The sequence below is a fragment of the Polyodon spathula genome, chromosome 1, assembly GCF_017654505.1.
Source record: "Polyodon spathula isolate WHYD16114869_AA chromosome 1, ASM1765450v1, whole genome shotgun sequence".
NCBI classification, from domain to species: domain Eukaryota; kingdom Metazoa; phylum Chordata; class Actinopteri; order Acipenseriformes; family Polyodontidae; genus Polyodon; species Polyodon spathula.
Genome location: NC_054534.1, coordinates 29001423 through 29029401, shown reverse-complemented (window position 1 = coordinate 29029401; position 27979 = coordinate 29001423). Strand labels below are relative to the sequence as shown.

General features: G+C 35.6%; 1 protein-coding gene across 1 annotated transcript in view; it reads right to left on the bottom strand.

Annotated features, from left to right (window-relative positions):
* Window positions 1-159: 159 nt before the first annotated feature.
* The window catches only part of LOC121316904 (importin-11), a 174426-nt gene continuing 146606 nt past the window's right edge, over window positions 160-27979 (bottom strand). Inside the window, exon 30 of the mRNA XM_041252240.1 lies at window positions 160-650. Coding sequence (XP_041108174.1) covers window positions 486-650 — 165 coding nt within the window. The 3' untranslated portion in view covers window positions 160-485. The remainder of the gene's footprint in view (window positions 651-27979) is intronic.

Below are 27979 nucleotides of genomic sequence, written 5' to 3'. Positions count from 1 at the left end.
TCCTTTCTTGATGTTACTTTGCCAATTAAACCTCTTGATATTACTCTGTAATTAAACCCATTAAAACAGGCACGGTATGCAGCCAGCAAATGCAAAAACTTTGTCCGTTTTCTTTTGGACTGATAATGCAATAATAGAACACATTTCAAGACTTCTTCAGTTTTGAAGCCAATCTGTTTTATAATACATCTCTGTGAGCAATATGCTATACTTCATGCAAAATGTTAATTTATATAAATACAAAAGTACACTCCCCCCCTTTTTTATGAATATATCTGAAAACACTGCCTGGTGCTGCAATTAAAAACTTGCACAGTCCAAAGTGCCTGCTTGGGTGGCAGGTATGTTTGTTACTTACTGCTTTTGCCCACACTAAAACAATGAAGCAAACTGAAGAATTTAATGGAAGCATTGGTAATGTTCAGCTCTATAACACGCGCTTTCCTTTTCTGTGTCTGAATCTGGATTTCTTTTCTTTTTTTTTTTCACAGGCCGTGCAGAAACTCTTGCAGCTGACTGACAATTTCTGTGTCCACGGTTTCCATAAGGGCTTGGAAGCTGTGGTCTCCAATTAGTCCTTGTTGGGCTTTTAGTTTCTCGTAGACAAACTGCTGTAGTGGCACGCTGTGTACTGGGTCATTCAGTGCAAGCTGTTGAGTAGAAAACACACAATAAATTAGCACAGGCAACAGATACTCCCCAAACACTTTCAGCAACTTGTATACTGTATATCTACTGAGGCAGTTTGAGTCATAAACTGTTTCAATTGGGACCACAAGAACAGGTATTAGTAACACAAGTATTGTGTTGTAATAACAAATCAGTGATTGGTGAGCTGTGCCTGATCAGAGAATTCAAGCTCTCCACTTTCTAATAACAAAGACCTGTTTTTTCTTATGAAACAAAACTATTTCCAGGGCAAAATGGTTCTAAAAAGAATTAAAACTATTATGTATTATTAGAATAACTGGTAAGTAAATGTAATATTGTAATCAAACTGAATCCCCTTTGCTATTTAACTAAAACCTGCCACTGCGCTGAATAAACTGCTTAAGAAAATAGTCCTTTAATCTCACATTTTTTCAGAGAATCTCTAGGTTTGCATAAAAACCTACACGTGAAAAAAACATGCATATTTGAAAACTGATGCTGTACAAGAGACTGCATGCAAAAATATTTGTTATGACCATAAGCAAAATTAAAAACAAACAAACAAAAAAAATTCCAATACTCTCAATTACGTTTCCAATTTACCCTCTGTAGAGGATACAATGTGTGGTGACTTGGATATATAGTGTAGGCAGTGACTGTCACACTACATTATTTCATACAGTATATCTTGAAAAGCACTTATCCAGTTTGGACGAAACTTGACATTGTATCTTGGTATCTTGTAATTTATGGGGGTGACTGACTGTCAGCAGCCTAAGAATATACATTTTCCAGGCTTGTCGTCAATGGCTTTGTGCGGGAACCGAAATCTGAAATACGGAACCCCGGGTGTTATTTTTGATCCTAAGGTTTTTAATTATTATTTTCTTATTTTGAATGCCCAAATATTTAAAAGTATCCCAGCCTGTTCAGATAGTTTCTACATGTTTACTGCTGCCACTGAACTGCAAACAAATTATAGTTATGTTTTGACAAAGTTTGGATGTCTTCTGAAATTACAGTGCTTCAGTTGATCTCATAAAAAGTGATGCTGTACAATGCACTGTTTATAAGGAACTGATCTGCTAGAACAAACTGTTATAGGTTAGGATGAACACATTGGTTATTTACAAGGTAATTTCCAATACAAGGTCCTTCAAAGCAAATGCTCTGCAGGACAAAGCGCTAGGCTTTTCATCATAGGCTGAGTGAATACAACGTGATCAAATGTAATGCCTATCTATTTTTTGTGACCCACTATGTAATGTTGATTTATTCAGTTGATAGAATATACAGTAGTCTGAAATGCTTTGTTGCTTGTGACAGATGTTTCCACCAGATGCACAAACTATTTGGTGGTAGATGTAGGAAACCACATTTTATTCTCACATGGGTTATATTATTTGTTTCTGTTGTGTGTGTGGGTGTGGGTGACAACCCTGTGCAATATAGTTACACCCAGGAGACCTATTGTGTGTAATTCCAGGTGTTTTATTTGAGAACTATTAGTGACTGTGGCTGGGCAGGAGCCCTGCTGTTGTAAATAGCATCAGGGAATGCAAGGTTGGCAGGGGTGAGGTTAAATCTTCCCCCTGCCAACAATCACATGTGTGGCCATTCTCCAATTAGGTCATTCAGTGCTAATTGGAGAATGGTCACATGTACATAAGGGAGGAGAAATCCTTTGTTTGGTGAAGGGATTTTGGCAAGTGTTTTTGCCTTGCATTGTGGTATCTGTTTTGTTTAAGGTAGTGAAGGCGAATGCCCAGCCTAGTGATTCGTGTTTGTTTAAACCTGTTTATTTGTTTTCTGTTTGTTGAATAAATTTGTGCTTTAGTGCTTGAACTGCAACTTATTGTCTCCTTTGTGCAAACAAGATCTTTGGTCACAGCGCTATCTTGCCACAGTGATCATGACAGATATATTAGACTTTAATAAAACTGTGGAGAGGCTGTAGCCTTTGCTGTTGTGTAGATGAAGCAATTCATGTACTGTCAACAGAAACAATACTTCCCCTATAGCAATGCGCAGCACTAACAGCTCCACACAGAACCATATACACATATGTATAATCAGCACTTGTTCCTTTATTTTCATTTAAAGTATACCATATAATAACTACAAAAGGTCTTTTTCCCAAGCTGGTGTTCACAGAGTAAATAGCCAGCTGAGAATTCTCTGGACTTTGTTCTTTTTTTTTTTTACATTTTGGAGATTTCTTTTTGAGTTATCATCTTGATCTCTGAAAAATGTTGGTTTTCTGTCAGAGTAACGCTATTTGTGGTCCCCACTGTACAAAAAGGAATGCTGAAGGACAGCCTATATATATTTGGTAAAAGTAAAACATAAATATTGAAATAAATGAATACATAAATCAATAGACATTTATTTCTTTATCTTGATATTTATTTTTCACTATCAGGTAAACACTGCCATTGAATACTGTATGAAACAAAAATAAGTACCCAACTGTTCTTGTTCAATTGTGTATTAGTGAAGATTTCTGTACATAAAGTTGATTTTATGTGTATATGTCTTCGTAGTAGGTGACGTAATCACACACAAACCGACATAAGCTCGATACATGCTCCTTGCAAAGGAGCCGGCTCTTTTGTACAGAGGTATCGGCGCTATGTATTAGTGCGAGAGGTCCCGGGTTCCCGTCCGCCCTCCGCCTGGGTGTGGATTGCCTCACCTTGTGTGATGTGCCTGCCTGTGCTAACTGAGATGTAGATGTGTATGTGTGTGTGTGTATATTATATATATATATATATATATATATATATATATATATATATATATATATATATATATATATATATATATATATTATATATATATACGGGAAAACACGTTTTATTTACAAGAATGTGTAATTTTTTTTTTTTTTTTTTTTTTTTTTTAAGGAGAGTATTTTTAAATGAGTACGTGTATTTTTTTTTTTTAACATGCTTCTTTGTACTTGCTTTGCTTGCATTGAATTGTACAATTGCAATCATTACCTCATGAAAACAATAATTATTCAGCTTTACATATATTATTTATACTTTTTTCAGCTCTCAAACATTTAATGTGTTTAGTTAGCTACGCCACATTCAATTACGTAGCTGGTCTCCTGGGTAATATGACTGGCATTTAATCTTACCACAACTCCTCATAAATAAAGAGCACTTAATGGGCTTTACACTCAAATGGATTTATTAAATGGATGTTTAAATAAATTGCTATACATGTGCCAACCTACAGATCAAGCTGCAAAATGTTTATTGATATATAATGACACTGGAATTACAAGCAACCATTTACCCCTCACTAGTGTTTAGGTAAAAGAGAACGAGAAAACGTTTACACCATCTACTGCTCGTTGTTGACCTTAATAAACTGAACAGTACTTTTTATGACTTGGTGTTACTAAAAGTGAAATATCAGAAAGCTATACTGAAACAAAATCATGACAAAAATAAAAGTAAAATCCTCCTGCCAACTGACTGGGGTAGTCCACTGATGGGTTAATACTAATTAAATATACCATTCTGCTTTCTGCTTAGTGTTTCTTCCATAATGAAATCCATTCATTGATAAAAGTCAGAATCTAGTCTAACTGCTAAATTAAACACGATTGCAGTAATTTTTATTACTAATGGAGATTAAAACCCTGAACTGCAATAGCTAGAGCCCAGGGAGCAAAACTTTTGTTTCTTTAACATCCAAATGACATTTTTAAAAGGTCATATAAAACACAGTAAACATACATCTTAATTCTTGGACTATAACATCAACTACTGTACAAATTTTTTAGAAAATCATTGCAGGGTATTGGTTTCTGAGTATGAGTAATGGGTTATGTTGCCTTTTATTGCCGTTTGGAAATGATGCAGAAGTTGGGGTTGTATTTTACTTCCTGCTAAAAAAAGAGATACTTATTGAAGCAATGTCAAATAGTATTTATTGTTATTTTTGTACCTATTACATGAATTTTGGTATTGTTTGCATGATTGTTTGCCAGTGGTATGTTGATGAAAAGTCCAAGCTTCAATGCCTACAACACCTGATAGCAGCTACGTTTAAAAAATAAATAAATAAATAAATAAATAAATCAAAATAAAATCTATGGATCCCTACACTTCTGGAAACAGTATTAATTTACTGAAGCAGGTGGAAGTGTTCGGACCAGTTCAAGACCTCTCTGCAGTATGTCTTGTCTTAAAATACAGATTGACTGGTAAATTAAAAGATACTGCATCATAAAAGCCATGTGGGTACAGTATTTTTCTGTCTTCTAAAAAGCATCAATAAATTTAATGTATGACAATATGCTGTAACTTTTTTTTTTTATAGGATGGAAAATAACTTTACTCTGGACTGTGAATTGATTCATGTACAGTAAGAGGTTCAGAGGAGGGTCAATCTGCTAAAACCCCTTATGTATTGTTAACCACTGATAGTGAAACTGTAATCTCTTCAACAATTAATAAAACAAATACAAATTAACACCTTTCAACTAGTACCTTTTTTAGTAACAGCTGTATTACAGTCTAACATCTTTTTGCTGTTACATAGCTGGGAAGAATTGTAATTAGACATAATAATATTTTTAAAATGCACCCCGGATTTTCTCAATTTAAAATTTTCAATTATGTTCCCTCACCACAGCAATTCCCCACACAAGTCAGGAGAAGCGAAAGTTCAGTAGGCATCCTCTGATCCCACAACCAAGTCAATTAATTTTTTTTTTACGTGCAGAAACTTGAGAACAGATGTCGGTGAACTACTGGCTTCTGGACGACAATTTTCAGCCTTGCAGGTGTCCGTCTGAGCTCACTAGGCACATGCCCAACAGGGTCTGCTGTAGTGCCATGAAGAGAAATCGCCCCTGCTGGTTTTGCCACTATAACCCATGGGAGTGCAGGAATCCCCAGTGAAGACCGGCTACTTCACACAGCCAGGACATGAACCTGAGCTCCCCGGACTGTACGACTCACCCTGCAAACCACGCGGCCATGCTTTTACCAGGTGAACCACCACTCTGGGACCCATACACAACAGGGATCTGTTTACTCTGGGACCCGTACTCAACAGGGATCTGTTTACTTGCTTTTAGTATATTTTAAAAGGGCTTACACACATATTCTCACATTCTTACACACATATTCTCTGTGTAACACAAGTGTTTAAAATGTATATCTGTATTTAGGCACAAGGATTGCACAGCACTTCACGTGCAGTAAAAAGTAATAATATGTGAGCACGGGGAATTGCACTTTATTAATTCACGTGCAGCTGTACCGCGACTCCAATTGAATGATTGATTAGCAATCGAGCCTCGATACAGCTGTATAAAAGCAGCATGTTTTCAATCACTCGGGGTTGTGTGTTCGGTGAGTGGAGAATGGGATTGGAGACAGAGGTAATTGTAATAATAATAATAATAATAATAGTAATAACAGTTAAAATAGAAGCTCATCGTGTTTGTCTGTGCAGTCCATTTTGTTTGTCTCTCTAATTTGGCAAATGTGCCGTGTCCTGTGTTTTTGTTTGTTACAACCTTTTTATTTACTGGTCTGTTAATTCATTAAATGAATTTCCTGGTTCCTGGTTTATGGTCTGACGTCATCCACTCCAGCCGTCTTTATGACACCTACATATTAGGGTTACATATACTTAAGCTAGCGCAATGTTCAGGTGCCACCAGAATAAATCATCTCCTGGAATGGACATTAATACCACTGTTTAACATTAACGTGGGCAGTATTTTAAGTGGGATTCATAAAACTACTGTTATTTTACTGGCCGGTAATGGTTTCAGATTTTATTCAGAGAGATTTCATCTAACTATCTTCAGCCATATGCAAATGAGCAGTGCCTCCTGTTGTAGGTGCCTGCAGCACACTCTGTATGTTTAAACCATGACAATATAGCTTCTAGCAGATGCTAATGAGAGGCTACAAAGCCCTGAATTAACTCTCCAGGAACTCTGTTTTAAAAGATTAAGTAATTGACAACACAGCTTAATTGTTTGGAATGAAAATGGTATCTGTGGCAGGAAATTACAGACCAGTGCAGTCGGTTCTGTGAAAAGGGATCACATCAGTTGTCAGAAACGCTGGCAGGATAAGCACTAAATTGAATTATTTATTTATTTATTTAAAATGCAGCTTTTTATAAAACAGTGTAGGATAGAAAATTATCAAAAAACCAAAATGTCTAACTCTGTAACTCTGAAACCTATTATTTTCAATGATTTAATGTAAGTGTGCCATCTGAATAAAAACAGTCCAATTCTGTAGCATGAATTATAAGAGAACAAAAAAATGTATTTAAGTGTTAAAATTCCCCAGTGTTGGATCTTCATGTGTTTTACAGTAGCCAGGGGCCCAGGTGCCAGCTTGACGTGGTGTGTTTTGTTAAATCGGTCAGGTTTGTAAGTGTGGTGTTCGTAACCACCACTGCCTTGCATACAAAGAGCACACAAAAGCAAAGAGAGTTGCCTATTGGGTTGTACCTTCAGTGAGTAAAATGTATCAGAAATTAAATGTTCAACTGTGCCATGATAAAGAGAGAGCACTGAAAATGGCACTGGTGCAAATGAAGGGTGGGGGAAAAAGAAAACCTCAGGGACTGCATAAGTATTATGAAACTGCATGATAATGCTAACCCTTTTTCCAGGGTTTACCTGGGAACGCACAGCAAAAAAACATGGATTTCATGAATGTTATCCACTTATTTCCCAGTACAGTTTTCTATCCTGTGCTAATAATTTGTAACCCACAGAGACACATTGACAGGATGCAAGGTGGGTCTTAGCCAACGACGGTTTATTTGGCATCATGACCAGGTGCTGCGATGTTTGGCCTTAGCAAGACAAGCACAGCATGACCAACATTTCCAGCAATATATGACAAACGAACAAAAACATTCCTTGTCCAGGGGAGCAACCACCAAGAAAAGTTATTCAAACCAAAACTTAGTCTAGGACAACTGGAAGCTGCTAGAGACTGGAAAATGCGGTCAGATGTTGGACAACGGCTTATTTTCATCACTAACCTTCAACCTGACATTGTCTTGTGCTTTGGATCAGCACGCCTTTTCACCTGGTAGAGTTAACAGTGTCATGGGAGGATGCTGTGGATGAGGTGTATGAAAGGAAGAAACTTCAGTACGCTCAACTGGCTACTGAAGTGGAACAGCGGGGATGGAGAGTCCAGGTTTACCCAGTGGAGGTCGGTTGTTTCGAGGATTTGTGGCACACTCTATAACCCAGTTTCTCAGAGATGTCATTTTCAGTGGCCAAGAGTTGCGTCGCACAGTGAAGAACTTATCTGAAGCAGTAGAGAGGAGCAGCAACTGGCTCTGGTTGAGACGAAAAGATTCTGGTTGGGGACCTCAAGCATCATAGAAAGAAAGCAACGTCAATGTAAGCAAGCTGGGCTTAGCAGCGTGGGGGACGGAGGGGGGTGATCCTGGGGCACTAGAATCACTGTCGAGCCCTCTTAAGGTGTCGTGGGCTAGTTGACGAAACACCAAGGATGGAAGGTGCCCACTTAAAGACCCCAGTGGTGCCCTTATTTTTTGGCTTAACTTATTTTTTGGGGTAGCTTTATAAGATAACTAATGACACATATACGGTCTGTAACCTTTTCTATAGCTCTGTCAGTTGTTTTCAACTCATATTTTGTAGATACAAAAGGAATCCCACCTAGCTATCAGAATATAAATGACACAGTTGAAATGCACATAAGGCAAAGGCATTAAAATCCAAACCCAATGGTCTTCATAACTTTATATCTGTATGTATGACAGCAACATGAGCAACAGTACCTATCGTGACTTATTTAAAAGGGATTTTTAGAAAATGTCAGACTTAGCAGTTTTTTTTTTTTTTTTTTTTTTTTTTTTAAACAAAGTAAGGATCTACAGTACTGTAAGAACTGCGTTTGAGACAAGTCAGTTAGAAGCATGAAATAGTTATTTGTAGTTAAACTCCCATACTCATTTCACTGATATGGCTGAACATGTTTTTGAGATACACATTTGGAAAAAGAATCTGACCAATGTTAATGTTCAACCAGGAACCAATTTACCTGGCAGGATTTAACTATATGCCAAACTAAACGGTAGAGAAAACAAGGTAGCACCAAAAATTGAGGATACTGTGTAATTGCAGAAGCAGTGCAAGACTGCGTGTAACATGAAAAAGGTACTTACTTGTGTTCAGTTTATTGTTTGCAGTACTTTCTGAAATAAGTATGACTGTATCCATCACATCGGAACAGCAATGATATGCATATTGACAATACAATAAAAAAAGCTGCCATTTTAGTGAAATACAAAACAATGGTATCCGAGGTTACTGGAAACGGGAATTCTTCAGCAGTCAAGCTACCCTTCTGCCCCAGAGGGAATCGTGGGGGATGCAAGATTGATTTTCACAGAAGTGATTAAACCCCAATATATAAAAACTTAACTAATTGTTCTTGATACAACTTGCCAGTATAAATCACCACCAAGCTACAAACAGACAGCATTAACAACAAAAAGGGAATCGCAGCATGGGATACGCACATTACAATCGTAATCCTGGCAATCGATATTAGCAATAGATAAACCTGTATGAAAATATGGTACAGAAATGTTATTGCAGTGTGAATTCAGATTTGTCCATCAACAGTAGGCAGAATTAACTGACAGAAGCTATTTTAATTTAAAAAACATTTGAATGACAAGACCAAGTTAAGGTCGGTAATGTTGGTACAGAGGACATTTTGATACCGGATTAGACTCACTACAAACTTGAAAAATGACATTAGTAAATACCTACTGTTCAATGAAAATCTAGCCATTTCAGTTAAATATTTCATCCTTATAGACATGCATTTAATGAGGCTAGGCTAGGTGCAGTGCAGAAACCATGAATATATCAAATTAGGAAACGTACCAAAATTGCACCTGCGAGCCCACCTACAGTAGAACACACATGGAAGCAATAAGAATTTGTCAAAAGAGAAGTTCATTTCTGTGCACGTACTGTACCCTATGGTACTACCATTAAATGTGAAACAACTTCCATCATAAATATTACATTTTTGGTCGCCACTTTCCGATACACCTTTATCTTTTTCGGTTCGCTTCTTAACTTGAATGTGCTAGATTGCTTTGTTATCAACATCTATATATACACGCAGACTAACTTCACTATAATAAACCCCTGTTTAGCGATCCCAACAGCAAAACCTTTTTTTTTTTTTTTCAATGGAAATCAGCCCTATGACAACGATACAAGGATCTCACTACCGACTAAAACTGAACTTTCTCCAGTGTGAATGTGTTACTCTCTCAGTGAAAACCAAGACCATGCAACCACACTACAGGCATGACGAGGCAACAGCAAATAGTGCATTGAGACAAACACAACAAATATGAAGCAAGCTACACATATATACACACACACACACGAGAAATGACATGTAATTACTGCATTCAGCATGCACGTGTACATTCTTTCCTTTTTCATTTATTTACTGTTTTCTTTTAAACATACCATTTAAATGTTAATCAATGCGAAGTAATCTTCATAAATGTACTGTATACTGATGTTCAATTCAAATTGGGCATTGCATTAATCCTATTATAACAAACATTTGTCCAGGTGCCATGGGTGTTCTTTAGCAAATTTAGACCATTTTCTGATTAGACATACAATCTAGGCCATCAGCAGGGACAGATTTGATAACAAGCTCATCAAATCTCAGAACATCAATACTTCAACAAAATACCTTATCTGAGCAAAACCGAGAGTTACTTTTTGAAAATCAGGCCCAAACCAACTGTTTATTACATACCAGTAATAATTTTGCGCTACTATATAGGATTACAAATGCTCTAAATCCTTCTATATGATTTTTTTTGTGGCTAATTGTGATATCTGTTATCTGATTTCAAGTCTGCTTGAAATCAAACACTGCAAAATGTGTCACTGATATTTACTGATACATTAAACTTTGCAGTAATTCACCCTTAAAAACACTGTCACTAAATACAGTATAATCGTAAATCTCGAAAAACTACTCACTTCTAAATCTTTTGTAGTCATTTTTGTATTACTTTAGTATAAATACATGTTAATTTGGATTCATATATTTTTTTCTGACTTTTTTTATGTGAACGAAAAGACACACATTTGCCCGTTTTCCCATTGGAAATAGTGATATTTTGAAATATCACTGTCCTGGTCACAAAAGCAAAGTTTGTGGGGAATAATAGCCATTTTCTATACTTTTGAGGCATAAGCAATTAGGAAATAACACTTACTACCCAGGAACAAAAAATAAAAAAAAAAATGTTACACGGTGTATTCAGCATTAATGCCTTTCCAACTCTATGGTTCTACAAAGGGAACTGGAATAATTGCACAAACTAGGTGAAGTTTTGATTGAAACATTTTATTTACTATAAGGCCAGTCTCCTTTTCAGTGATAACAGATGGAATTGTAAAGTATGAACCACACGGTCGTTCTCCAGGGATTCTTAATTCAGATAATTTTCCAGTCAATAAAATAAAAGATTGAAGACATTTTACTCTGGGTGTACTAACCACTTCAGATGCACAGCACTGACAGAATAAACTGTTTCACAGAATCACCACTGTTTGTGAAGTCTATTCTGTGTCACATTATTTTTTAATATATAGTACAAATACAGTATGTAGCCATGACATACAAACCCCCTAGACTGCTGAGCGGGACCCTCTATGTGGTTCAATCATTAAAGCCTTTGTATGTGGTCCTTAAGATCAGCACATCAAATCCTGCCGCTGGCAAGTATTTTATAGTAGGGATAGCCTTTCTTTAAAAAAAAGGCATTGGTTTGGAGTTAGGAATCATTCACCTTTTACCAGACATATTAGAGTGAAGGTTGCATATGATTTTTAGAATTTGAATGATTCTAAATAAAATATCATAAAATATCATTCTAAAATCTTTTTTTTTTTTTTTTTTTTTTTTTTTAAAAACACCCTTTTAAAGCAATACAAGTTTAATTTCTAATACAGTTCTTATGATATGTGACATCCAAACTACTAGCACACGCCATTGGTGCAGCACTAACCTGACATGTCAAGTGGAATTTTTTTCATGAATGATATCACTTATCAATAAGCTACCTCAATTTGTGTTGTAAACATAGCCATTGATGTATTTATTGAAGCCAATTGATATTTTCACATTAACAGTGAAAAAAGTCAATTTAAATTGCAAGTGACAGAAACATACAAAAGTACCAGGACAAATTCCTACAACCACAGCACTGGGGTACTTCAGTATGCCTTGCTAGTTAAATGTAGGAATACTTAAAACATGCATTTGCCTTCCACCAACACCACTTAATAACTTCTTGAATAACACACTTGAACACCTCTGGCACTAAAACAGGAACCCCCAGTACTTTATGAAGAACTCCATCTGCCAGATGGGTGAGGGCCCTTCATGCTTTCATAAATGTAATCCTTTTCACTCCCATTCTTGAATTACCCTAAAGGACTGTGCAAAAGGCAAATCAGGAAAAAGAAAAAAACACCCTTGATGTTGGGACCCCCCCCCCCCCCCCCCCCCTCTGAAAAAAACGCACACAATATTCCACTATTGGGGTTCACTGCAGCAAAATATCTCGATATTCAAAGGAAAAGGAAGGTTGTTGCTATTAAGCATAATATACCGTTTTCAAAACACAGGGTAGGTAAAAATACAAAGTTCATTAACATTTTTTGAGTAATTATTTTCTGGACATGACTTTTCAATGGCAAATGCGTCTCTCCAGCCTCGTTTTCCTAACAGTGAATTAACTCACAATACTTAACCATTTTAATACTGCAAGAGTTCTACACAGGTCTAGGATTGATTTCTCCTCTGTAAACCAAAGACCACTCTAGTAGTACAGGAAAGAGAACTAAACTTGTCTAATAAATTCAGAAAGCTTATTAGATGAAAATGGATTTAGAAGAAACAAAAAAAAAATGACAATAGTTTACATTTATAGTACTTTCTGAAATAGGTAGTTCAGTGACCCAACAGCAAGAAAAGGGCCAACAATCTCCAGGCACATGGAAAAAAACAAATAAAAAAAAGCTTGGTCAACCAAAAACTAGGATGAAGCAACTGCAACGAAAAAGCAACGTTCATAAGCTGTAACTGACAGGGTTGGGGTCAATTCCTGTTTTCCAATTCTTTTAAAAATAAATTCCCAATTACAAATGGAATTGGTATTTTAGAGACACAATAATTGCTCAGCTGCTTTCTTGCAACCCATTTAACTGACTAACAGTGACTTAAGTGAAAGACATTTGTTGTCACTGTGAGAAGCTCATTTTAACAAAATACTGCTAATTATAATTTTGATCAATGATGCGTTGGAATTGATTAAAAGGGAATGGGAATGTGAACTGGAACTGGAATAGGGAATTGACTTTAAAAAGAAACTGGAATTGAGAAACAGGAATTGATCCCAGCCCTGGTAACTGAACCCTAAATTAACTTGTTAACGGAAAGTTATTTTAGCTAGGAAAATTTGACGTACCTCCATTAAAAAGGCCATATCAGAAATACAATTAATAATTTATTTTTAATGACCTTGGCGCACTTGCAAAGACCTGAAATTATGCAAAAAACATCTGCACTCCTCTTAACACTACACCAGGACTGGATGTCCCAGGGCCACACATGTAATATGGCCAACATATTTTGAGATACCAAGGCCCCATCTTAAAATGTTAGCAGCAAATAAACTGCAGAGAGTACTGTATCACACTAGACGAAACATTCTAAACATTAAACACATTACACCTTCTTCTGTAAACCAGCGTCTTACCATACACAGTAATACTGAGCTGCTGATCAAATTGGACCTTAATCTTTGATTGTCATAATTTTAAAGTTAAGTTTAAATATCCTTTCATATAATATTCCTTATCGAAACTGAACTGTGTATTGTGATATATTTATAAAATGTCCAGGCTACCTCTGATCACGTTGAGTGGTTTGTCTTGTACTCTTTATATGACGGACCTAACAGATTGACAACAAAGTGTGTGAGAAACCATTCTCTAATATTATGAGTCTCTTTGCAATTGACTTTCACGAGGATTCCAAATCTATACATCCTGCGATACACAGAACGCTGTCCACTTTTAACATGCAGGGACATCAAAAAAATGTCCAGTGGAAGCACAGAGCAGCATCACAATCAGATCAGAAGTGATAATTAACAGACTTTAAAAATAAGGACCTTTAAAATAAAAAAAGGAAAAACCAAAGCACTTCTATATAATAGTCATATAACAGCTACACCTAGAACATGCAGAGATATTTATAGTCCCTCACTAGTTTAATACTGTGAATATGTCTCTAATTTTAACAAGACAGAAGACTTATCTTCATGTGCACTTAAATGTACCTTGAAGTCCAGGAGTTCTAGTTTATTTATAATCAAATTTAATATAGTGCTATGGTGCACAGCATTTCCGCTAGGAAAAACTGTGGCCCATCACAGCGACTGGTCACTAAGGGCCTTGTTCACTAAACAGAGGTGACATGTTTTGCATGCAGCAAGCCCCTTTACTGTGTGCTTTGTACACCTGCTGTATTCAATAACCAGTGGCAGGCAACCTAACGCGTGGAGGAAAAAGGCATGTGGAAAAAGTTCCGGGTTTGAATCATTTAAATATAATGAATAATGTTAATGTGTGGAAATGTATGCAAATGACATCACAGAATACAGCGAGGGAGGTATTTGATATGCAAACCATATTGCCTTAAGGGTGCTAACTTTAATAGGTATATCAACATATGTTAAAAGTACCGCTTATTGAAAACACACGGTGTCGCAGAAGAGCTGCACAGGAGAGCAAGAGGAGGAGTCAGGGAGAATTTCGGACCAGGCAGACATTACTAGGGCTGTATGAGGAGGAGGTAATAGCAAGATACAGATTGAGCACAGATCATGCTAGCCTTATATGCAAGGTCCCGGAAAATTCACGCTGTCATGAATTTCACAAAAATCATGTATTTAACTGCCTACCGTGATAAATGTGCATTTTATTTTCCTTACAGTATTTTATATTACTCTTCACCTCTACTTTTAAAGATTGTTTCAACAGCGACTCGAGTTCCAATGTTGTCGTACATCCTCAGACAGTTTGGGATATATGAAGATTACGAGGCAGGTGTATGTGCAACACTTTCGGCTATTTTAATATATTTATATAGTCATCATGTACTTGTGATATTTAAGTAGGCTATGCTTGAAATAGCTTTAAAATATACAAAAGAAACTGTACATGTCCAACAAATTAATGTACACAGAGAGCGAGTTGAGGTGCAGTCATAACTACAAGCAATCAAGCGGCATCTAATGTTAAACAAGCGACTTTCGCCAAACACTTTTTGAAATGTAAATAGTGAACTTTAAAATTGACCGAGCAAGTGCTTTACTGACTTTTGATTAATACTACAAAATAAATCGGAGGGAAATCAAGTTCAACAAACAAATATGTATTTGATTTGCAGAGTTAAACATAGATGCTCCATTAATAAAATTACTGCCTCTGCTTTGACTGTCTCGCAGGACGCTGTGATTTGGGATAAGACCCCCGGCCCTCCTCCTAAGGAGCGCATTTATTTTGTCCTTAATGTTTCATTGAAGTTAATGTTCTCGCTAATTCAGCACAAAAAAGCCTTTCATAATTCTCCACCACTTCTGCTAATACATTAGCTCCTGGTCTGTAAATCTTAAATTCCTCACTCTAAAAAAAAGGTAAATATCCTTGAGTGGTCCAGTCAGAGCCCCGACCTAAATCCAATCAAATTTGTGGCATGACTTGAAGATTGCTGTCCATCAATGCTCCCCAAGGAACTTGGCAGAGCTTAAACAGTTTTGTAAAGAAGAATGGTCAAATATCGCCAAATCTAGATGTGCAAAGTTGGTAGAGACCTATCCCAACAGACTCACAGCTGCAATTGCTGCCAAAGGTGCTTCCATCAAGTATTAACTCAGGTGGGCGGAGACTTATCCCATTATGATCTTTTTTAATATATAATTTTTTTCTCAATAAAAACTTTTTTCCCCCCCCTTAACAGTGTGGAGTGTGGTGTGTGGATAAGTGGTAAAAAAATCCTCATTTAAATGCATGAAACTGAAGCACTGACACAACAAAATGTGAAAAAAGTTCAATGGGGTGTAGACTTTCTATAGGAACTGTACCTACTCACACACCTCATGCCTATCTCAAGCATAATTCTGCATGTTGAATTCTGCAAATGAATCCTGTATCTCACTTTATTTATGCTTATAATTAGCTTAGTGAACCGCTGGTTCATTTTTGCACGCGTGTGGCTTACCCCTGCCATGCAGTTATTCTGGTCATTTACTGTCGATTAGTGTGTGAATGTGATTATTAAGAAGCGTCATTTTACAGAATTACATCACTTTGACTAAAATTAAGGTGAAATAAATAAAGATATACCATCAATTTCTAATTGGTGTCGTTCTTATATTGTCTTTATAACCACTGACAGTGGCATCATAACGAACATTATATTTTTTTACTTTAATAATTAAATTCTCATTGATGTCCATTTCTCTTATTTCTGTGAAAAAAACAACCTGTCATTGTTGCAGTATTTCAATGGAAGCCACATGTATTCACAAGTTCTATTAGATAGGGTTTAAATTGTATCCATGGCAACACCTTTGAAAAGATATTGAAGGTTAGTCAAGGGACTTGACATATGTTTGAAGAAATGCCATGTTAAAGCCCTGAAAAATATGCATTAGGGTTTTTTTTTATCAAATGGCTTGCATATGTTTCCTTATTTCAATTCAAATAAAAGTGAGGTACTGGGATATCTGTAAGTAATAAGGCATGACAGGGTGTGTGACATACTCTAATATCACCAAGCACCGGGTACGTTGCATGTCACGAGGTGAGGCTATAAAACGGGTTAACTAACTAAACTGAAAAAAAAAAAAAAAAAAAAAACGCTTAATTAACAAAAAAGTTATTTTTATTAAATATCCACCTAAAGCTGAGGTAAGGAAAAATAGTTAATTTACAGTAACTTTAAAAAAATAAAAATAAAACCAAAAAATGCATTCATGTTGAATTGAACATTTCCACTGAAAGTGCAGTTTTTCTGTATTTGATTTGTTCTACTTCTTGTAATTCTTGGTTTGTTCATTACATTTTATAGTAAAATATTACTGCCCATTTTTGTCATGGCACAGCACAAATGAGTTGAACAGACCCTTCCTCACAAGACCTGCAACTGTATCAGACGATTTTTAATTTTTTTTTTTTTTTTTTTTTTATCATTCCTTGTTATCTGGGGTAATAAGAGGAGGTACCCATACCAGATTTGTGCTAATGCTTCACAATAGCGAGAAAGACGCTATTTGCTTTTTGGAATACCTGGTTTACGGCTGGACAACGTGGAGAATTACTGGGCCACTGTTAAGAAACTGTTTAAAACAATGCAGGGGGCAGCAGAAGAGATGATACTATTGTACCTGGACACATTTACGTGGAGAGAAAAGGTACGGCAGGAATTGTCGAGATGCATTTATAAATACTCTGCACCAGACCACACATCTGCACAGGGAGTGGAAGCTGTGGCAGCAGGCAAGGCAGGACATGCAACTGACCACAGAATAACTCAGAGAAGGGCAGCGGCAACAAAACATCCATTCAACTACCAAAGCCTCATTTAAGATCATTCCAAATCTTTTTTAAAAAGCTGAAAAGTTTAAGATATATTTTTTGAACCATGTTTTTTTCAGAATGGGACAGGAAACGCTGCAGTTCAGGGAGAAGCAGCAGAACAATGAGTTTGAAATGATTTCAATACTTACTTTTGCCTTTTTTCACTACTTTAATTATCGTTGCCCGATCCATACTCAATCAATCACATGTACACTTCGGTTTCCCAAAAGGTCAACATCTACATAAATCTTGTCAGCCATGTTTATTGCAATACATTATAACATGCCTGTCGTGCTTTTTCCCCCAAAAATTCCAGTATATGGATATCTACCAGTGATCTGCCCCTTTTTGAAAAGAAGTGCCAACCAATATCAACACCCTGACCTGTGTTGACCAATTAGGACAGAGTATTTACAATACCTATTTTATAACTTTAATGCTCCACTGACAGGTAAATAAGAGGTTGGAGTCTTTAACAGTCATTTTAACATCCCGTGTAGACATAGTTTTGAATGTTATTAAGGATAATTTGTACTGTACACCCCAGCGTAACTTGAATTACTTCCGACAGCCCTCTAGTCTCTAAAGTGATGACGTAATGCTTTTGGACTTCTTAAAAGTAAAAGTGTATGAGTGCAAAAAATATTTATAGAAAACCGAAAGTTTATCAGATTACAGCCAAATGCAATCTGAAACATCTATAGCAGACTACGTGTGTATGACAAGTCTGGTGAAGATTAGTGCAAAATGAAGGCAGTTATGTTCACATGGTATAGGGTGGCAGACAGATGGGCAGATGGGCAACCAGACAAACTGACATGATCGGTCCCCATTTTTTTGAAGGACCCAAATAAGTAAAACCTCTCCCTAGCATATAACCTGGAACTATATGGCCATTTATTTAATAAAAGACTTGTTATGATTGTATATTTGTTATTCAACATCAGTGCCGTGCATGCTTGGAGAACTCTTGTTGTGGATTAGAATGAAGCTTAGTCAAAGTCAAGATAAAGCAAATTGAACTAACGGTCACCCTGGTAATGATCTGTCCTCAATGCTTTATATAATGCAGTGCTCATAAATACAGGTTAAAATCTAATTTAGCTTGCAAAATTTGATTAAATAAAGAGAGCTACACATTTTCAAATATTTATGAATAGTGTTGCAAGTTATTTTTATTTTAAGGTTATTAACAGTTTATAAAAAAGTAGAATGCACACTAAACTGTTATCAACACAATACTTTCAATATAATAGTAGATACTGTGGTACTGAATTAAACTTGCTAATAACATTAAAAAATGAATGAATAAAACCTCAGAGTTCCAGTTTCCAAGACCCAAAGGATTACCAGTTATTTGTTTTGTTGCCCATACCCTTTCCATTTAAACATAAATGGGCTCCCCTCTGAAACAGCATAATATATGAAATAGAAAAGAATAGATGAAATTCCAAATAATCAGTTTTGCCTCAACTTAAGAACATCTATTTTGATGATATCCATTGTTTCACCAATATTCAGAATTATACTGTACTATATCTATAATGTAGTTGATCTGCAATAATCATCACTATTTTCTCATACGGGATAAGCAAATCAGCTAACACAATAAAGAAGTACATACCTGTTATCATTATTATTATTATTATTAATAATAATAATTGTGACTGCACATTTGCTTTAAATTGTCTGTGGTATTGCCATCAGATCTGACAAGTTACATATTATTTAATTGAAAGCTTTAATTTGTTATAATTATGACACTAGTTAAATTCCTGGTGGAAACAACAGCTTACGGATTGTTCCAAACGTGAGCATGTGGGGATTGTGAATAGTGAAAACTTTGTTGTGTTGATAATATTCAGCTCATTGATACAAAGTTTTAAGCTGGTATAAACCATTTGGGGAGTATAAGCATATTAAAATGTTTTTCCCTTGCCATTCACGTAAACTCAGATGTATCTGTGTGTGATGTGAAAACATCACTGCAAGCATGGCTAAAAATAGAAAAACAAAATGTAGCCAACAGCAAGCAATGGACGGCCATGACAGACTAGTCAATTCAAGCAGGTCATTAAAGGTTGTATTAATTGAACAATAATATTATCCTGCAAAGGAACACAGTCCTTTTTTATTTTTAAGCTGTTAAAAGGAATATCATTTAAGCATAGTGATATGTAGGATCATTTTATTTTCAGTGTTTTTAAACTCCAGTGACACTGAGTGCAGAGATGACCTGTTTCTCTGATTAGCAGCCTGCATTTATGTCTTTATTGCAGATTACATTTGCTCAACAACGCTCCACTTGTACCCGATGGTGAAGGCTACTTTCAAGGCGAGAATGCACCTAGATGGAGTATAGTTTCCATGGCCACCACACTCCAGTTCTCAATCCAACTGGGCAAGACTGGTATTAAAATGAAAGACTGCACAAGCACATGAAATATTAATGGCTGAGTGGGTTAACATTCCTCTGAGACTCCTTCCTGCGCCTTGTTGAGTCTATGCCACTTGTGTCGAGACTGTGACACAGGCAATGGTGGGCAAACCTGATATTAGGTACAGGTCCTAAGACAGTGTGTGTGAGTTTGTGTCTACATCGACACACACGAAAATGAATGTGCTATTTTAATCACCAGTATTCTTATGGGGTCTGTATCAAACTTGCTCACTGCATTGGCAATATCTGACTAGTGAAGCCTGTCTCATTAAGTGATGAACTGGAGTTGAAATAAACCTGCTGGAAGGAATATATGCAAAACTCAAGTTTTATATATTTAATTATTTTAGTTAATCACTTTAACAGATGTTCTCAATCATAGGAAACAGTAATGCATTTTTAAGTCCATTTGGAGATATTTTCTCATTCAGGAATTATTAAATAAAGCTTCCCCCGCAAGACCTTAGAAATCTTCAAAATGACACCATGTGCTCGAACATATACAGTGCCCAGAAAAAGTTTGTGAACCCTTTAGGATTTTCCCATATTTCAAACCTAAAATGTTATTAGATCCTAATCTACATCCTAATTATAAATAAAGATAACCTGATTAAACAAATGACACAAAAACCATGATACTTTTTCAACACTTACTTATCCACAAATGATTCAACATTCAATATCCATGTGTGAAAAAGTATGTGAACCTTTAGATTTAGTAACTGGTGGCACCCCCTTGAGCAGCAATGGCTTCAACTAAGCGTTTCCTGTAACTGTTGTTGAGTCTCTCAGATTTTTTGAGGAATTCCTCCTTATAGAACTGCTTCAACTCAACTGTCCAGAGAACATTGTTCCAGAAGTCTTGTGGATCATCTATGTGCTCTTTGGCGAACTTCAGACGGGCAGCAATGTTCTTTTAAGAGAGCAGTGGTTTCCTCCTGGCTCTCCCCTTCCATGAACACCATTTTTGTTCAGTCTTTTTCTGATAGTTGAGTCATGCACACTCACATTAGCCAAGGCAAGAGTGGCCTGCAGATCCTTGGATGTTACTCTGGGGTTCTTTGTGACTTCATTGATGATTTTCTGTTTTGTTCTTGGAGATTTTGGTAGGACGACTGCTCCTGGGTAGTGTCTGTGGTCTTGAACTTTCTCCATTTGTAGATCTGTCTGACAGTGGATTGGTGGAGCCCCAAATCCTTAGAAATGGTTTTGTAACTTTCTAGACTAATGAGCATCAACAACTGTTTTTCTGAGGACCTCAGAGATTTCTTTTGATAGTGGCATGACGTGTTTCCACACACCTGTATGGTGAAGACAGTATGGTGATCTTTATATAGGATGGGGCCTCCCAAACTCGCCCCTGAAGATCTACCTAATTATTTAAACACCTGATTCTAATTCTCCCCTTAATTGAGCTGATAAAACCAGGGGTTCACTTACTTTTTCACATACCCTGAATCTTAATTACTCATTGTCTGTCTAATTCATACATCATTTTGTCTCAAAAGTCATGGAATTGGTTAATAGAAACCCTACTGGATATTTAAGAAAAGATTCAAGGTTTTGATTCAAGGCGGCTATCATGGTAAAACTATGGAATTTCCATAATTAATCACTGGGGTTCACAAACTTTCTCAGTACTGTATTTAGAGACTACTAACTGGATATCAGTTTTGGACACATTTGCCTTTTTGATCCACAAACTTAAACTACGGACTATTGCGGGGTAGCATCAAGGTTCAAGCATTTAAACTAGAGTTACAGTAAAAGCAGAACATGTCGCCAAGGAAACACAACTGAACTGAATAACTAGCAGGAAAGCCACCCTTAGTTCTGTTGTCATGTTCAAACACGCAGCAGTGCTTTACATACAAAAACAGCACTTCAGATATGATGTGGTATGATTTTTGCAATGAGAAATCAGTTCAACTGGATTAAAAACCAATTTATGAATGAAAGTACACAGACAGGGGCTTCTGTTTTATTCTATTGGATAACATACGTACCATATTTTCCCTTGCATCTGATTGTACCACTCACTCCAACCGTAAAATGTAACATGTAAAAGAAAACTATTTAAAATATGTCCCCAACATATCACACACCTGTTTCTCAGCAGACAGGAAATACTGTATTCCTTTGAATTTAATATATACTTTAACCATTTTTTTGCTTCCTAAAAATAGCCTGCATCTTAAATTCGAGTACGGTATAGTGATGTGTGTATTAAAACTGCCACTGCAAACAATTTCAGAGTTTCTAACATAGTACCAGCTTGAACAGACTGAAAATGCTGATCACACCCCCATATTCTTTGACATGCCAAGCAATACCACAATTCAGAAATTGGGAGAAAAACTGGTTCTGACTGTTGTGTTTGCAGTCAGTGCTGTTGTGGTTGCTGGGTTACATGTTGCCTGATGTTGTGCTTGCTATTGCCAGGATGCGTGATGCCGTAAGTGGGTGAGTGGTATGTGTACGACAGAGAAGCCATGCAAGTATTATATAGTAAGCAGCACAATAAACAATCTGTGGTTGATCTACAACACTGTTTCTTGTCAGTTTTGTACGATACAACAGCGTAATTGAGGTTGTATCTTTGTAAATGCATATTTATTTGAGGTTTTATTTTTTCTTCAAATTGAGGGTAGTAAATCTGGTCTGCGTCTTAAAATTCAAAGGAATATATACTTTTTTTGTTTTTTTTAAATCAGGGGTCTTTTTATATATATATATATATATATATATATATATATATATATATATATATATATATATATATATATACACACACACACACACACACACAGTTAGCACTAGTTATAGAAAGGCACCAAGAGGTCATGAGGTAGTTTATGAAGATTGACAAACGGAGCTCCTTGACAGACATCACAATAGAACACTTAGCAAAACTAACACAAAGGCATCATTAGAGCAATTATTTTCTTCACTTTTGAAATGAATGGTCTCTGGTATTGTTTACATGCTTGTCCATGATGGCAGAGTGCAACAATATCATTAGCAAAAGCACATTGCATTCTCAGAAAATAATGAGCTGTTTTGACACTAACAGCCACCTAAAATGATCTTCCAATATTCTCATATTTTCTCATATTTTATTTATTATGAATTGAACGTATATTTTACGTTCAATTCATTTTACAAATGTTGCCTTGAATTCTACTTGTAATTACACTGTGCTGCTTCTTATGAACTGTTATTATGCTAACCAGGTTTCAGTGCTCTGTTACCTTTGCTAACCTACCTATATTACTGTTTCTGAGCGATCCTGAGACCAACATTTTATTGCTAGCCTATTTTACCTTTTGCTTGCGTCAAATATTTTTTACTGACCTATCCTTGATTTTACTCACAAGCCAAACTGATCTAACCCAATATAATGAGCAAAACACTAGACAGCATGAATATACCATTGTGATACCATCCCAGAAGGTAAAGCTCCATGGAAAAGGGTATTCAAAACCATACTTGTCAAAGTAATATGCTTCTTCCTACACTAAGATGGTCTCAGCAGGACGTCTCTTAACGGGCAATAGAATTGCCAGTATGAATTTGCCTTCCCCTCTAATAAGCCTAATATCAGTGACAGAGAGCATTATCTGCATGCTTCCATAACCCACGTGTTCCCTTCCATTAAAATGTGTAAACAAATATATTTGTTACATTCTTCAGTGGTGGAAGCATCATACCAAGTATTTTTTCTTTCAATTGTTTTTTTTTTTCCTGGGACAAAACACCTTCTGTGCGTTGGAATTGATTGAGGCATCTTTGTAGCACCAGTATGTATGTGCAGTAGCTCTCTACAACAGCTCAGGAGAACTGAAAGGTTAGTGGGCACCCTCTGGTCCCTACACCAAGCCAATCACCTCTACACCGAGGAGCTCGATGGGCTACTAGCCCCTGGAAGACAAAGACCAACCCTGCAGGTGTCCTCTGAAGCTAACAAATAGCCTAGACACCAGGAGTTGCTGAAGCGTGGTGAAGTAAAATAACAACCACCTTTTTTACCTCTATAACCCACGGGAGATCCTGGTCCGATGCTTCAAGATTATCAACTTGGTACAGCCAGGATGTGAACCAGTGCTCCCTAAACTACATGTATCACCCTGCATAGCACACAGTTGTGCCTTCACCATGTGAGCCATTCAGAGAAACCTAAACACGAATTGTACTAATTGACTAACTGGATGAGTTCATATATTTAATTTAAATAAGATGAAGATCAACAAAGGCATTAGTGTCTATTCAGTTTATCTAAATGTTTGCATGTGTAGATGCACCACTGATATAGTAATTTTAAGTTACCCTACCGTGCTAATAACAAGAAAATAGAAACTGTCATTTTCTGTAACAACAGCTTGCTTGCTTAACAGACTGTCCACAATTTTTTTATTATTTAATAAAACAACAAATAGAGATGATCATCAAAATTGCCAGTGTCCAACACCTTGTTCCTACAGGTGTACATACATGCAAAAACAGTCAGTACCAGAAAAACTATTCATTCTCAAATAAAATTAATGAAATAGTAGATACAGTTCTTATTACAGTATGGAAGTAACAGCTGAAAAACTGCTGGAAAATGTTAGTAGTTATGAAAAATGGAAAGTGTGACATTCCAGAGTAATCATTCATAACACCAGAGCGGTTTTCAGTTATGAAGTGCACATTTACTTAAATACCTGTGGGACTCCTTTTCAGCTATGAAAAATAACATCAGCATATAATGCTTATTCGATTTAGCAAAAGTGCAGGTACCTCAAGTACTCCCAATTTTAATGTAGCAAAAACACAGTATTTTGGGACATGTGATCATCCCAATGCCTTGCATGACTAAACTCCAAACGAAAATGGCTCAGTCTGCATATACAGCAGTTAATACATTTGTACACATGCATAATGTCTAACAGGACACAGATAACTGCTGTTTACTCAAATCAATTATAGTCATCCTCATTAATAAGCAAAAAGCTTATTAATGAGGTATATATATATATATATATATATATATATATATATATATATATATATATATATATATATATATATATATATATATACACCATTATATATATATGTGTATATATAACATATGTGTATGTGTATGACACATACACACATAGAGCTCTCATATATATATATATATATATATATATATATATATATTATATATATATATATATATATATATATATATATATATATATATATATATATATATATATATATATATATTTTAAATATATAACTATAATAATATTTTGTTTTGGAACGTATTTATTGATCAACATAAGACATTTTTGTTGGAGCTTATTTATAGAGAAGTGCATTTTAAAATAATTGGAATTAATATTGGAAGATGACATTTGATTAGACTACTGTAGGTTACTTTGTTTCCATGGATATATTACATTTAACACCTTACCAGTATTACGTTAAACACCTTCTCTTTAAAGAGTACTGTACAGGATGGATTAAAAAAAAAAAAACTACTGAATTAATGGTTTTCTGAATGAATAACTATTTTTCGTTTCGACTCTCTGGCAGTACATGCAAAGCAATACCCATGTATAATTCATTCATAACATTATATATATATATATATATATATATATATATATATATATATATATATATATATATATATATATATATATATATATATATTAGTACTGTATATGTTCATGCTCCAATGCTTACTGTTTGCTTAAAAACGATATTATTGTATGTTCACTTGTTTCTGAAAATTATTCTTAAGCTTGCTATTGGTAAATGATAAAAAGTCTTTCTACAGGGAAGTTTACAATTACTGTCATCTTAGAACGTTACTCTAACGGTATTGCACTGCACCTTATCTTTAATAGATAACTTTATATTATGTTGAACACTTCCTAAAGATATTGCCTTTGTTAGTAAAGTCATCAATATTCAATTTTAATATTAAACATTACATACATTCACAAATACCACCTTTATAAGAATTGTAAACAAGCAATTATTCATGCCCCATTGTTTATATTCGAACTGGTGTTTTTGGCACTATACTATATCACTATACCCATTCACCAACGCCTCCTCTCATTATTACAACCTCTATTAACAGACACTAGTACAGGCAGACCTATTTCAACTTAAATTAGCAAATGTAAAGCTTGTTACAAGCTGACTACACAAAGTCTTAGCTTTTTAAAAAATAAAGTACTTATTTTAATTAGAGAAACTTGAGATTTCTGCAAACACAAACCATTAAAATGGCACATTTAATACATGTAATGTTTATAAACACTGTCAATACAATTGCTTTTACTTCAACCATCTTGTGTTACAAAAAAACATTAACCCTAATCTCCCCATTTCATCATCTCCTGCTTTGATAATAAATGCAGTAGAAACTGATTACAATACTGTAGGCAGTGAGGCAAGTGTACTGTCAGTTTTTACCAGACCATTTTCTAAGATTATTGCAACAGTTAACGATCATTTCGGATTTAAATCAATGAGATTTTGCCTGTTTAAATAGCCCCATCACAGAGCAGATTTTATTTCACCCTTCACTGTTTTTAACAAGCTGTTTTCACAAACACAGCTTTGCTACTTCATACTGCTTTGTTTTATAGGCTCTTTCAAACACACACGCAAAAGAAGAATAAATACATTAAGCCTGGATCCACTGTCAGCAAACTAGTATAGCCTGATAGATCACGTTCAAATGGTATATCAATAGTGTAAAAACTATAATATTTGTTCATGAGAAAATCCAACATACTAACCTCAACTGACAGTGCTCTGCATTTATTTATTTATGTGAAAAAAACAAATAGTAGTCAAATGCCTAAATAACACTAAGGTTCCTTTCCTCTTATGTTCAACAGATGGGCATTATAAAAAAAAAAAAAAACATTAGGAGAATGTGTGTCAAGGCATAATTACTGAGTCTAGTTATAACTGATATGGTTTTATTACATATATTGACTTTGTGTAGAACAAACACAGTATTAGCCTTCTCTTGGTAAATTCTGCAAATTGCTAGCATTGTCTCTTGCCTGCTGGGGCCTGGTAGACCCCACTTGCCTCAATAAATGTCAAACTTTAATTTCATTACACCACTTGAGCTGATTTACCACAGAACGTGCGGTCAAACATCATATTGACCAAGCTAGTCACTTAAACCACCTGTTTTACCCCTTTGGACATGGAAACACTGGATATCTACATTTATATTAAATTGCTGTTAGCATTCTTAGTGATCGAAGCAAACAAATACAAAATAATAAAAAAAAAAAAAACAACAAAAAAAAAAACATTGTATTACATTTTTATCAAAATACTGGGGGTGGATTTTGTAAAAATAAGTAAATAAATAAACCACACACTCCATTAACACAACTTAATATAGGAGGTCATTTTTGTGAACAAAACTATAGCATTCCCAGAGTATAATGTAAAGGCAAAGATACAATCTCAAAGTGAGTACTATTGATATAAGAGGTTGACATGTGGTAGTGAAATAGTTACTTTTTAATAGCCAACACCATCAATAATATTTATCTGAGGTTTTTCATAGAATACAGCTGTGTACCCAAAAAACATTATCAAAAGCTGTCAATGCCAAGGTCACCAATACATTAGTGTTATATAACTCTGAAAAATTACAGACACAAAAAGGGGACAATGCCAGTGGTCGAACTTAACCTACACTCAGCACTGTTACGTGCCAATATCTCAATGCTTTAGGCCTTTATCGCACGGAAACCAAAAAAAGTCAAGCCCAATATGGCTTTTATCTTAGGTCACAGGGGAGGACACCATAATGTTTTGCTGGAGTTTCTATACCACTGTAAACAAGAAGCCACCACAAAAAAACGGTTTCTGAGGCATTAGCAGAAGTAGCAGCGGTAAAGAGTTTATAAAAACTGATAATCCCCGCTCAGAGTGATTGTTAATCATTTACAAAAGTACTGATCACATTAAACCCCTTCACATTTTAATAATATGGTAATGTGATGCATTTAAATCCAATTTGAATTTGCATTTCCACTCTTTAACCAGGCAATGGCTAAATGTAGTGCTCATATAAGAGGTCACTGTTTACTGGGGACAAAATTGAGACCACCACACCT